The sequence below is a fragment of the Mustelus asterias genome, chromosome 19 (assembly GCF_964213995.1).
Source record: "Mustelus asterias chromosome 19, sMusAst1.hap1.1, whole genome shotgun sequence".
Taxonomy (NCBI): Eukaryota; Metazoa; Chordata; class Chondrichthyes; order Carcharhiniformes; family Triakidae; genus Mustelus; species Mustelus asterias.
Window position 1 is genome coordinate 55165354 of NC_135819.1, and position 12982 is coordinate 55178335.

General features: G+C 39.6%; 1 protein-coding gene across 3 annotated transcripts in view; it reads left to right on the forward strand.

Moving 5' to 3' along the window:
- The window catches only part of hdac10 (histone deacetylase 10), a 50847-nt gene that overhangs the window by 13604 nt on the left and 24261 nt on the right, over positions 1 to 12982 (forward strand). For all 3 annotated transcript variants that reach the window (XM_078235567.1, XM_078235565.1, XM_078235566.1), the window contains 9 exons: positions 3701 to 3835; positions 4815 to 4911; positions 9186 to 9283; positions 9376 to 9480; positions 9557 to 9625; positions 9903 to 10029; positions 12150 to 12215; positions 12308 to 12367; positions 12846 to 12935. In XM_078235567.1, coding sequence (XP_078091693.1) covers positions 3701 to 3835; positions 4815 to 4911; positions 9186 to 9283; positions 9376 to 9480; positions 9557 to 9625; positions 9903 to 10029; positions 12150 to 12215; positions 12308 to 12367; positions 12846 to 12935 — 847 coding nt within the window. The remainder of the gene's footprint in view (positions 1 to 3700; positions 3836 to 4814; positions 4912 to 9185; positions 9284 to 9375; positions 9481 to 9556; positions 9626 to 9902; positions 10030 to 12149; positions 12216 to 12307; positions 12368 to 12845; positions 12936 to 12982) is intronic.

Genomic DNA, 12982 nt, shown 5'->3' on the forward strand with positions numbered 1-12982 from the left:
CTCATCGCTATCCGCAATTCCACCAACCTTTGTGTCATCTGCAAACTTATTAATCAAACCAGTTACATTTTCCTCCAAATCATTTATATATATTACAAACAGCAAAGGTCCCAGCACTGATCCCTGAAGAACGCCACTAGTCACAGCCTCCATTCAGAAACAGACCCTCCCACTGAAGAGGAATTTTCTCAGGTATCCCCTGGGGTGCTCTGTACTTGTTGACCCTCACTCAACCAATACATAGACTGCGAAAGACAGCATATAGTTAAAGAACAAAAAGGAATTTGTTTGCTAATGCATGCATCAGGAGAGAGACATAGTCAATGAGGTTTGATTGTCCTCTCTGAGCTATTATTGCTAGGTAAAATGATTATATTATTCTGAACATTTCAATATCCCACCCAGTCTTGTCAATCAGTCTAGAGGGGCCAATCACAATATTCAACATTATTACCTTAGCCAATAATGTTCCACCTGTCAACAGGAATAGGAGATTATTAGCTTATTGCCCATGTAGGTTCCTTCCCCTTTACCTAGGAAACCTAACCCATGTCATTACCAGTAACCAAGGCCATAGTCAAAATCTGTGATTTTTAATTGGTGAAAGGCCTCCTTTATCAGCTTGAGAGACTGCTCCAGCCTCGCTACCCATGGACGAATTTACTCCCTTAAATAGCAGGCCTATTTTTTAAACTTTTTGTGTATTCAAAAACAGATAAGAGAAGCTGCCTTTCTGTGTTCCATTGTATTAAAATAATTTGGTCTGTCTACCACTCTGTTTCCCATCATGCTGCATTCAGAATGAAGTTGGCCAAAGCGCACAATACATATGTATTGAAAATACAATTTAAGCTTATAATATAATTTGTGGTTGTACAGTTTATAATACCTTTGCATATTTTGTTTCAGGCACATTGTAAATTCTCATAAGGCACTTTATAATTACCTTAACCTAGTCTACTTATTATGGTAAAACTAACATGAAGGGCCTCAAACTAAGAATTCTATACTACCCCCCCATCATCCTCTGTCTTCTATGACCAAGATGTGGAGATGCCGGCGTTGGACTGGGGTAAACACAGTAAGAAGTTTAACAACACCAGGTTAAAGTCCAACAGGTTTATTTGGTAGCAAAAGCCACACAAGCTTTCGGAGCTCTTAGCCCCTTCTTCAGGTGAGTGGGAATTCTGTTCACAAACAGAGCTTATAAAGACACAGACTCAATTTACATGAATAATGGTTGGAATGCAAATACTTACAACTAATCAAGTCTTTAAGAGACGAAACAATGTGAGTGGAGAGAGCATCAAGACAGGCTAAAAAGATGTGTATTGTCTCCAGACAAGACAGCCAGTGAAACTCTGCAGGTCCACGCAACTGTGGGAGTTACAAATAGTGTGACATGAACCCAATATCCCGGTTGAGGCCGTCCTCGTGTGTGCGGAACTTGGCTATCAGTTTCTGCTCAGCGACTCTGCGCTGTCGTGTGTCGCGAAGGCCGCCTTGGAGAACGCTTACCCGAATATCAGAGGCCGAATGCCCGTGACCGCTGAAGTGCTCCCCAACAGGAAGAGAACAGTCTTGCCTGGTGATTGTCGAGCGGTGTTCATTCATCCGTTGTCGCAGCGTCTGCATAGTTTCCCCAATGTACCATGCCTCGGGACATCCTTTCTTGCAGCGTATCAGGTAGACAACGTTGGCCGAATTGCAAGAGTATGTACCGTGTACCTGGCGGATGGTGTTCTCACGTGAGATGATGGCATCTGTGTCGATGATCCGGCACGTCTTGCAGAGGTTGCTGTGGCAGGGTTGTGTGGTGTCATGGTCACTGTTCTCCTGAAGGCTGGGTAGTTTGCTGCGGACAATGGTCTGTTTGAGGTTGTGCGGTTGTTTGAAGGCAAGAAGTGGGGGTGTGGGGATGGCCTTGGCGAGATGTTCGTCTTCATCAATGACATGTTGAAGGCTCCGGAGGAGATGCCGTAGCTTCTCCGCTCCGGGGAAGTACTGGACAACGAAGGGTACTCTGTCCACTGTGTCCCGTGTTTGTCTTCTGAGGAGGTCGGTGCGGTCTTTCGCTGTGGCGCGTTGGAACTGTTGATCAATGAGTCGAGCGCCATATCCTGTTCTTATGAGGGCATCTTTCAGCGTCTGGAGGTGTCTGTTGCGATCCTCCTCATCCGAGCAGATCCTGTGTATACGGAGGGCTTGTCCGTAAGGGATGGCTTCTTTAACGTGTTTAGGGTGGAAGCTGGAGAAGTGGAGCATCGTGAGGTTATCCGTGGGCTTGCGGTACAGTGAGGTGCTGAGGTGACCGTCCTTAATGGAGATGCGTGTGTCCAAGAATGCAACCGATTCCGGAGAGTAGTCTATGGTGAGCCTGATGGTGGGATGGAACTTGTTGATGTCATCATAGAGTTGTTTCAGTGATTGTTCACCATGAGTCCACCATGAGTTATTCTATGACCAAGCCAGTTCTGTATCCATCTTGCCAGCTCACCTCTGACCCATGCAACTTCACCTTCTGTACCAGTCTGCCATGATGGACCTTGTCAAAGGCCTTACTGAAGTTCATGTAGACAACAACCACTGCCTACCCTCGTTAATCATCTTCGTCACTTCCTTGAAAAATTCGATCAAGTTAGTGAGACACGACCTCCCCTTCACAAAACCATGTTGCCTCTCGCTAATACGTCCACTTATTTCCAAGTGGGAGTAAATCCTGTATCAAAGAATCATCTCAAATAATTTTCCTACCACTGACGTAAGGCTTACCGGCCTGTAATTACGTGGATTATCCTTGCTACCCTTCATAAACAAAGGAACAACATTGGCTATTTTCCAATCTTCTGGCACCTTCCCTGTGGCCAGTGAGGATACAAAAATTTCTCTCAAGGCCCCAGCAATTTCCTCCCTTGCCTCTCTCAGTATTCTGGGGTATATCCCATCATGCCCTGGGGACTTGTCTACTTTAATGTTTTTCAAGACTTCCAATAGCACCTCCTTTTTGATCTCAACATGACTCAAACTATCTACACATTCTTTCCCAGATTCGTCATCCACCAAGTCCTTCTCTTTGGTGAACACTGATGCAAAGTACTCATTTAATGCCTTACCTATTTCCTCCAGCTCCACGCATAGATTCCCTCTCCTGTCCTTGAGTGGGCCAACCCTCTCCCTGGCTACCCTCTTGCTCTTTATATATGTATAAAAAGCCTTGGGACTTTCCTTAATCCTGCTGGCCAAAGACTTTTCATGACCCCTTTTAGCCCTCCTGACTCCTTGTTTACATTTCTTTCTACTTTCCTTGTATTCCACACTTGCTTCATGCATTCCCAGCCTCCTAGCTTTGACAAATGCTTCCTTTTTCTTATTGACTAGGGAAAGAAGAGAGAATATTATAAAAATTATACCAATAAGTCTGAATTTTTTTGAAGTACTTCTCTCTTTTACATTTATCTATCAAAACAAAGTAAAGTTGCCTTCCTTCCATATTGCCTTGTCAATATAACTAACCTTGTGTCTTTTGGCTAACACTGTTACTAGGACATTTTCATTTTCCAGGCCAGCTATCCCTCATTGTACCTCTGATTAAGATAATTAAGTTTTTTAACCCAAATTATGGGGTCCGGTGAGCAAATGGAGACCGTCTTATGATCTACTTCAATAATTTTAGTAATAGTCTATTTTGGATACATTACAGCCCAGAATGCAATATTGAAACTCCGGAACGACTGTCTGCTTCCTATGAGAAACTGAAGTATTACGGCCTTGTGGACCGATGCATCCCACTATCTTTTCGAGAAGCCATCGAAGAGGAAATTGCGTTGGTTCACAGGTTGTACCTACATTTAAGCTTACATATTGTTCTAAATTATGTGCATTTCTCCCCTCCCCCCCTCCTGCCTGTTCTTTTAGTGAAAGGCTAGGGAGCAGACAATCTCCCATCTCTCTCTCAATTCTGCTACCATTTCTAAGGGTACCTGAGTTAACTAGTCAATTATTTCCCCCTATTTTTGTGGATAAACTGCCGGTTTCTTATTTGCATTTCTATCTCAGTAAGCTCATTTTTTTCTTGTACAAATTTGTTTTATGTATTTCTACAATTTGGGTATTGCATCCTGTATCTTCATGGCACTCATTTTATGTCTGTTTTTAAAAACAGTACAACATTCTTGGGAAGAAGTGCTTATCTCATGAATGAATTTTTAAAAAATCTTATAGATGGTACACACTGCTGCTACTGTGCGTTGGTGGTGGAGGGAGTGAATGTTTGTGGAAGGGATGCCAATTAAGTGGGCTGCTTTGTCTTAGATGGTGTTGAGCTTCTTGAGTGTTTTTGGAGCTGCACTCATCTAGGCAAGGGGAGAGTATTCCATAACACTCCTAACTTATGCCTAGTAGGTTGTGGACAGGCTTTGGGGAGTTAGGAGATCATTCCTATCTTCTGCCATGGGATTCCTATCCTCTGACCTGCTCTTCTAGACACAGAATTTATACGGCTAGTTCAATTGAGTTTCTGGTCAATGCTACTCCCAGGATGTTGATAGTGAGGATTCAGTGATTACAGTGCCATTGAATGTCAAGGGGCAATAGTTAGATTCTCTCTTGTTGGAAATGGTAATTGTATGGTGCAAATATTACTTGTCCCTTGTCAGCTTGTGCCTGAATATTATCAGGGTCTTGATGCATTTGAAAACTTCCCATTCGAATTAAGCTATTCTGCACCTATATACTGTACTTACTGCTGTATATCAATTTTTAGTTCGTCAACATAATGTTTGAGCGCGATCAATTAAAGTATTTTCTTTCTTTAGTTTGGATTATATAGAAGCTGTGAAATCTACTGCTTCTATGAATGTTGAAGAGCTGAAGACTTTTTCATACATGTATAATGCTGTCTATTTTCACCCTGTAAGTAAAATTCCACTTGCAACAAAAAATATTTTTCTTATTTAGTATCCAGTAAAAATCATGTTTCTATTTCTTTCATTGTGTCAGCTTTATTGCATTGGCAGCACTTTCATTTACATTGGACTTGGTGTGTACAAGACTCCATTTTAGGGCTGGTCACATAATTTAAGCCAAGTGTTCCAACTTATTGCCTGCAGTTTAGATCTGAGCCACAAACTTTGGTGATCAACCCAGAGCTTCTGTTCCTCTGGACAATTTTGGTTGCCGTAGTTTTAGATTTTTAATGATTGAAGGCAATTGCTTTCTGATGGATGCGAAACGGATTGATTAAAGCACACCGTATTCTCAATGGTAGAAATCTTAAAGGCTATAAAGATAAAAAGTTCATATGTGTTAACTTAGATCAGGAATTTAATTAGAAGTTCTGCTTTATCAAGGATGCCGTTATGCAAATGAAATGCTATATGTCTTAAGAGCTAAATTAAAAAACAGATTATTACCTAAACCATGAGCAATATGGCGTAAAGTAAATAAAGTTAGAGAGGTGACTCAACAATTGTTGTGGGAGAAATGGCTTTCGATTCTTAGAATACTGGGGAAAGTTGGAGGTGTACTGTTCACCTGAACCATGTTGAGACTAGTGTTCTGGCGAGTCATACAACTAGTGCAGTAGAGATAGCTTTAAACTAAATAGTGGGGGGTAAAATATCAAGTTCATAAAGATGTGATCAATTGAGAAGAGAAGGCAAGAGAGGAAGGGTGACAATGAGGGAGATGAGGACAGAGCACAGCAGGAAGGGACAGAGTATACAAAACCGAAGAATGAACTAGCAGATAAGGCCAGAGGTTACAAAAAATAGTAAAATGATAGAACTAAAGGTAATGTGCATAGCATTCATAACAAAACAAATGAATTGACAGCGCAAATAGAAATAAATATGTGATAGCTGTTATGGAGACTTGCCTACAAGATGATAAAGCTTGAGGAATAGCGATACAGTGGCACATTTAAGAAGATATTTCATAATATTCAAAGGATACATTCAGGTTAGCGAGAAAGATTCTGAAGGCAATGACGCACCATCCATGGCTAAGCAACAAAGTTAGAGTTAGGGGAAAAAGTGTATAATTCTGCAAAGTTGATTGGCAGGTCAGCAGATTGCACAATATAAAGAACAGCAAAGCATGACTTAAAAATTAGTAAGGTGGGAGAATAGGAGAGAACACTAGCTAGTAATATAAAAACGCAGTAACATTTCTACAACAAAAACAGAGTTAGGATGAGCCAAGGTCATCCAGACTTGAATCATTGGCTCTATTCTCTCTCCACAGATGCTGCCAGACCTGCTGAGGTTGTCCAGCATTTTCGCGTTTTTGTTTCAGATTCCAGCATCCGCAATATTTTGCTTTTATCTCAGTGTAAAATTTCTACAGTTATTTAAAAGGAAAAGTGTAAATACAGTGAGCATTGGTCCTCTAGACAGTGTCTGGGGAATTAATAATGGAAAGTAAGGCAATGGCAGATAAGGTAAACAGATATTTTGCATCTATGTTCACAGGGGATTTTCGCAGTAACTTCATTGCAGTGTTTATGTAAGCCTACTTGTAACACTAATAAATAAACGTAAAAAAATTGTGGAGGATACAAATAGCATCCCAGAAATAAGTATGAATTAAAAGCACCAGAGAAAGGATACTGAGAAAATCGTTGGAACTAAAAAGCTGATGAGTCCTTGGATCCTGATTTACTTCGTCATTGGGTCTTCAAAGAAGTGGCTGCTGAAATTGATTCTAATCTTCCAAAATTTCCTAGATTCTGGAGAGGTCCCATCAGGTTGGAAAGTTGCAAATGTGACTCCTCTGTTCCAGAAAGGAAAGAGATGGAAAACAAGAAACTACAGGCCAGTTAGCTTAACTTCTGTCATAGGGAAAATGCTGGAATCTATTATCACGAAGTTATAGCGGCACACTTGGAAAATCTCAGTGAAATCAAACAGAATCACCATGGTTTTGTGAAAGGTAAAATCATGTTTGACTAATTTATTGGAGTTGAGGAAGTAATAAGCAATGTGCACAAAGGGGAACCTGTGGAAGTGTTGTACTTTGATTTTTAGAAGTCATTTGACAAGGTGCCACACCAAAGTACGAGCTAATGATATGGGGGGTAACACATTTAGCTTGGATAAAGAATTTGGTTTGCTAGCAGGAAACAGAGTAGGCATAGATGGTCATTTTTGGATTAACAGGATGTATTGAGTGGAATGCCACAAGGATCAGTGCTGGAGTCTCAATTATTTACAATCTATATTCATGACTTGAGAAGAGACCAAATGTACAGTTGTTAAATTTGCTGATGACACAAAGATAGGTGGAAATGCAAGTTGTGAAGACAACATAAGAATCCTAAAAAGGGATAAAGATGGGTTAAATGGATGAGCAAAAAATTGGCTGATGGAGAATTATGTGGGGAAAAGGCAAACTTGTCTACTTCAGCAGGAACAATAGAAAGGCAGCATATTATTTGAATGGGAAGAGATTGCAGAACACTTGGGGTAAAAGAGGTACCTGCGTTATGGACGGGGTCAGGGTGTGGTTATCTTATGAGGAAAGGTTCGACAGGCTGGGCCTTTATCCACTGTGGTTCAGATGAATCAGAGGTGATTTTATTGAACCATGCAAGATTGTGAGAGAACTTGACAAGTATGCTTCCACTTGTAGGAGAGACTAGAATTGGGAGACACAGTTTAAAAATTAGGGGTCTCCTTTTAAGATGGCGATGAGGACAGTTTTTCTCTGAGTCGTGAGTCTTTGGAACAATTCCATTTCTACAAAGTCTCATCAAAAATGAAATCCATACATTTGGGTCCATGATGAATGCAGTTTTTATATGATCTGCCCAGCATGATGTTGGTGTATACATTTCAGTGGCACACATTTTCTGAAATCTAATATTAGGAGTCATTAGGGAGTCCAAAGAGTTTAACTGTTCGAGCTTCCCAACTCTTCCCCAGGCACTGTGGGCCGGGTCATTGAATATTTTTAAGGCAGAGGTAGATAAATTCTTGACTAATAAGGGAGTTGAAGGTGACTGGGGATGTGGAGTTGAGGCCGCAATCAGATCAGCGATAATCTTATTGAATGATTGAGTAGGTTTGAGAGGATAAATGACCTACTCCTGCTTTTAATTTGTGTTAAACCCAACCTGCTTGTTCAGAATAGGAAGATTTTCTGCTCTAAACTCAACACACTATGAAAAGTAAATTAAATCCTCATCTCATCTGTTTCTTGTGGAATCTTAATGTAGCAGATTGACTGTATTGCTTACCCCTTATTACAGTGAATCATAAGTAATTTCTTGGATGTGAAGTGCTTGGGATATTCTGTGGACATGAAAAGAGGCCATGAAAGTAGAAATTACTTTTTACTCCATACCCTCGCTCTAAGTTCAGTGAGCAATCTTGAAAATAGGAATATTCAGTTCAGGATAACATATACAACATCATTCTTGTATCAGTATGTTGCAAAGTTTCAAGTAGGCAGTGAATTATCAATGCAAAAAGTTTGTATTAGCAATAATATAAAAGAAACACAACAGGAAGGTTGATCTCTGGTCTGCATGTTCCGAGCTAACCTTATTCAGACCAGAAGTGCCATTGTTGGGTTGGCATTTCTGGTCTAAGGGACATCCTTGGATTAAGGAAAATATTGGTCATCTAACATCCCTGTTGTGACTGTCTTCTTGTGACCCTCTTCTCAGAGAGTGTTAATGAATGCCAACAATGTCCTTTACTCCCAATGCAGTCAAGTAACTTGTTGATGGTCATTTAGTCCATGCAAAAAGAACAACTACTTGTATGAGGCAGTATAGGGGTGGTTGACTTTGTGCCATTGCATGAATCACTGCATTAAAAATAGAAAAGAAGAATTTTATGTGAACTATAGAACGAGTCTTGGCTTCTTGCTGTTCTGCAGGCTTCCAATCAATCCGTTATGACTAGTTCTTTACTAGAGCAATTCAAAACTAATTTCACTAACCGAATTAGCCAGTATATAAAATGTGTCTAAAAACCCAGTACATGAAAATAAATATAGACAAGAAAATGGAGGATTTTTTGATTGTTAGAAAATGTATCAACTCGATAAACTGTTCAAGAGAACATTGAATTGATTGTAAGGTTCTTTGTGCATTAATTGGTAGCAGAGTTTTTCATTATTTGGTTCTGTACTGCGTTGACTTTATTGCTCATTTGATCAAAGTCTAATTTTTGTTTTAGAATTCCTATCACACTGCCAAAGTGGCCCTGGGAGCGACACTACAACTTGTTGATGCAGTGATGTTGGGTAAAGTAAAAAATGGGATGGCATTGGTCAGGTACAGGATAATTTTATACTGTACAGTTCATTGATTCCGTGCAGTGTACCTTTTTACACATTCAGTTTATTTATTTTTGCCCATTTTCTCAGACCACCAGGTCACCACAGCCAGAAGAGTGAAGCCTGTGGATTTTGCATCTTCAATAACGTAGCTGTAGCAGCGCAGTATGCAAAAAAAGCATATGGAACAAAGAGGTGACTTTTTTTAAAATTAGAAAACTAGGTTTGTTTTGTAATGCCGATTGTTGTTTATATTGCTATTTTCTTCTAGGATCCTGATAGTTGATTGGGATGTGCATCATGGCCAAGGAATTCAATACATATTTGAGGAGGATCCCAGGTTGGTACCTTACACTTGTGGTTTTACAAAAATACAATGGATTCCTATCATGGAGAAGTTATCTATATTTTCACACCAACTTCGCATTCTCGATAGCTGTGTTGGCAAGAAGTGTTAAACTGACTCAGTCACTGGTCTGTGAGTTAGTTGACTTCACCTTGGAATGCAGTAGACATGTGGCATTTATCTAGGTGTCCCAGGAGAATGGAAATTGTTAATGCTTTTTTAAAAAAACATACAAGAGGTTTTGTATTTTAATGCCTTTGGTTTCTTTTAGTGTTCTATACTTCTCATGGCATCGTTATGAATACCAGCAGTTTTGGCCAAATTTGAAGGACTCTGACTACAATGCTGTTGGAAAAGGCAAAGGGATGGGATTCAACGTAAATATTCCATGGAACAAGGTGTTTTTAAAAATAAAAGTTTAATTTTTGATCTTAAATAACCATCCTGCAGCTTGATATTTCATTCAAATAGCAGTGCAGAAAGGGGTCATTCTGCTTGTCATGTTTCCACTGGTGTAACTGAAGTTTTCTTCCTTATCCTCTCTTTCTGTATTGTTTCAAATTAATTCCAGTCTTGCCTACATAATCGTAGTCAGAGCACCTTAAACAATGGCTTCATTTCCCACTGCACTGTTACCATAGGGATTGCTCAAGGACCTGAATTTGGAACACTGGTATTTCTCCTCTATGTGCTGTCCCTCATAGATACCATCTGAAGGCCAACCATTTGGTTCCACACGTATACTGACAATACTCAGCTTTACCTCCCCACCACCCCTGTCCTGTCTCTATTGTCAGCTTGCTTCTTTGACATCCAAATCCTAACTTCTACTTATATAATGGAAGACCAATACTATTGTATACTATCTCTAATAGAAACTCTACCATTGATATTTATAACCTGTCTGACCACTGTCTTGGGTTGAAGCTGACTGTTCTCAACTTTGGCATCCTATTTTACCCAAAGCTGTGACCTTGACACTTGACTATTCGAGTGTGCATCTGGGTGTTCTCCCATCCTCCACTTGTTTCCAGAAATCCATCTCATCTAAAAATTTGCAACCCATATTCTGACCCTCAAAGCTTGATTACCCACCACCTTGGTGCTCTCTGACCTACACTGAGCACAATCCCCAAATGCCTGCAGTTCAAATCGTCCCATGGCCTATCTCCTCTCTACCTGTAATATTTGCCAGCTCCACCACATTTTGAAAACTCTGCGTTGCAAAAACTATGGTCTTTTCTGCAACCCCTCTCCCACCACTCCCTTCAACCCACCATTGACAACCACATCGAGATCTCTTGACCCTCAGATCTGGAATCGCTCTCCGAACCTCTCCTCCTCTAATAGTCATTCACCTTGATCATCATTTGGATGGTGTCACTTTATGTCTGGTTGCACTTCTGTGCAGTTTCCTGGAGTTTTTTCCTTCTATGTTAAGGGTGCCATATCAATTAAAGTTGTTAATATATTCCTTTTTAAATTGTTATCTCTGATTCTGTCGCTACTTACCTTCAAACTTTCCATGTACGAATAGCTCTCCCCTTTCACTCTTCAGGTAATAATCTGATTCTGTGTTCCCATGTTTCCACTGGTTGTGGATCTATATTAGATGTTCTTACCTATAATGAGGTGCACACAATTTTATGCAACGTTGCTACCGCGGCCAGCCAATACCTATTACAGATTCAATATCATTCCCTTGATCTAATGGTTAAGATGCTGGATAAGGAAAGCATGGTCATAAGCTTGATCCCACCAGAGTGTGGCAATTTGTAGGCTGTTAACAAAAAAGATTGTTATAAAAACACAACTGGTGAAATATCTTTCACGGAAAGGTATCTGCCCGGTTCAGCTAACATGTGACTCAAGTATTACATAGCTGTTGTTCAGTCCTCTCAAAACAGTTTAGGGGTAGACAGTAAATTCCTTACCCATATCATCCACATTGCAAGAGCAAAGTAATGTATGTGCACCCCTGGCTGTATCTGTTTCCTCTACTTTATTCAGAATCTTGCCATTAAGTATATACTTTTCATAATTCTCTTCCAAAAACATACTAGTTCACATTTCTCTGCATTGAACTGTTACCTGCCCATTCCTTTAACTTACCTTGTGATCTCTCTCTATCTCTGTATTCTTCCTTATACTTTTCTTACCATCCGGACAGTTTGACCTAATGCCCTTGACAGTATAACGAAGATGGTGCCTATACCCGCAAAGCTTGGAGCAGGTAATATCATCAGGTGCTGGTTCTTCAATGTAAGTCTATCTCATTATGAGAAATTCCTCTCCTCTGGTCTTTATCTTTGTAAAAAAAAGTTGTCTTTCAGATATTAATGTCTGATCATTTTGTAATTTAATTCTCTTCAAATTTTTTTTTTAAAAACCTCATTTCATCTAGTTACTCTTGATTTCCTTTTTCCAGCTGTGTTGGTGTCCTGCTCCAAGGACTTTGGATCTTTACATGCATTTCTCAATTTAATTAAAAATATATTTTTTTCTTTGTTTCTGACAGATTGGAATGGAAAATGCTGACTATTTAGCAGCCTTCTTCTACATTTTGCTTCCTATGGCTTATGAGGTAATTTGTTTTACACTTGACAGTGTTAATACTTATAGATCTATTTGTTTTCATATACTGTTAATAAATTACTTTACCCATTGTTATTACAGTTTAATCCTGAATTGATTCTGGTTTCTGCTGGATTTGATGCTGCAATTGGAGATCCTGAGGTAAGTTATTTTTAATTGAGACTCTATATTTCCCATCGTGAATAGGCAGTTTTATCACGATGAAGCTTTATACATGTGGCCAGAGTGATCAATTTTGATCTCCTTTTTTGCATTACTGGTTACTCGTATATAAATCTAATTAACAAACCATTGCTGGTGTTCTTCCTTATTCGCACTCGGCACTACCTATGTGAAAAAAACAGTCAGCCTGATTGAAGTCAACTTTTCTTTTGTTACCAAAGTCCCAATGCAACAAATTTATAACTATTCAAGTCGGATGCAATTCAATAGGAGTTTTTGTTTAAGATTACTGCAGAACTATATGTGAACAACTTATGATAGGTGAATTAGAATTCAAAGATAACTTCTCCACAGTAAAACTAGAAATGTATTTAGATGGTTTCTTTAAAAATGTCCAAGTGCTCTGGCCATAGGAGTATTTTTGGCATGATTTAATGATTACTCTCTCATCCTCTAGGGTGAAATGTGTGCTACACCTGAGTGTTTTGCTCATTTGACTCAATTACTGATGCCATTAGCTAATGGGAAGCTCTGTGTTGTTTTGGAGGTATGTATGTAACTAAACTTTCTCTCAAGTTATGCACACTATTATCG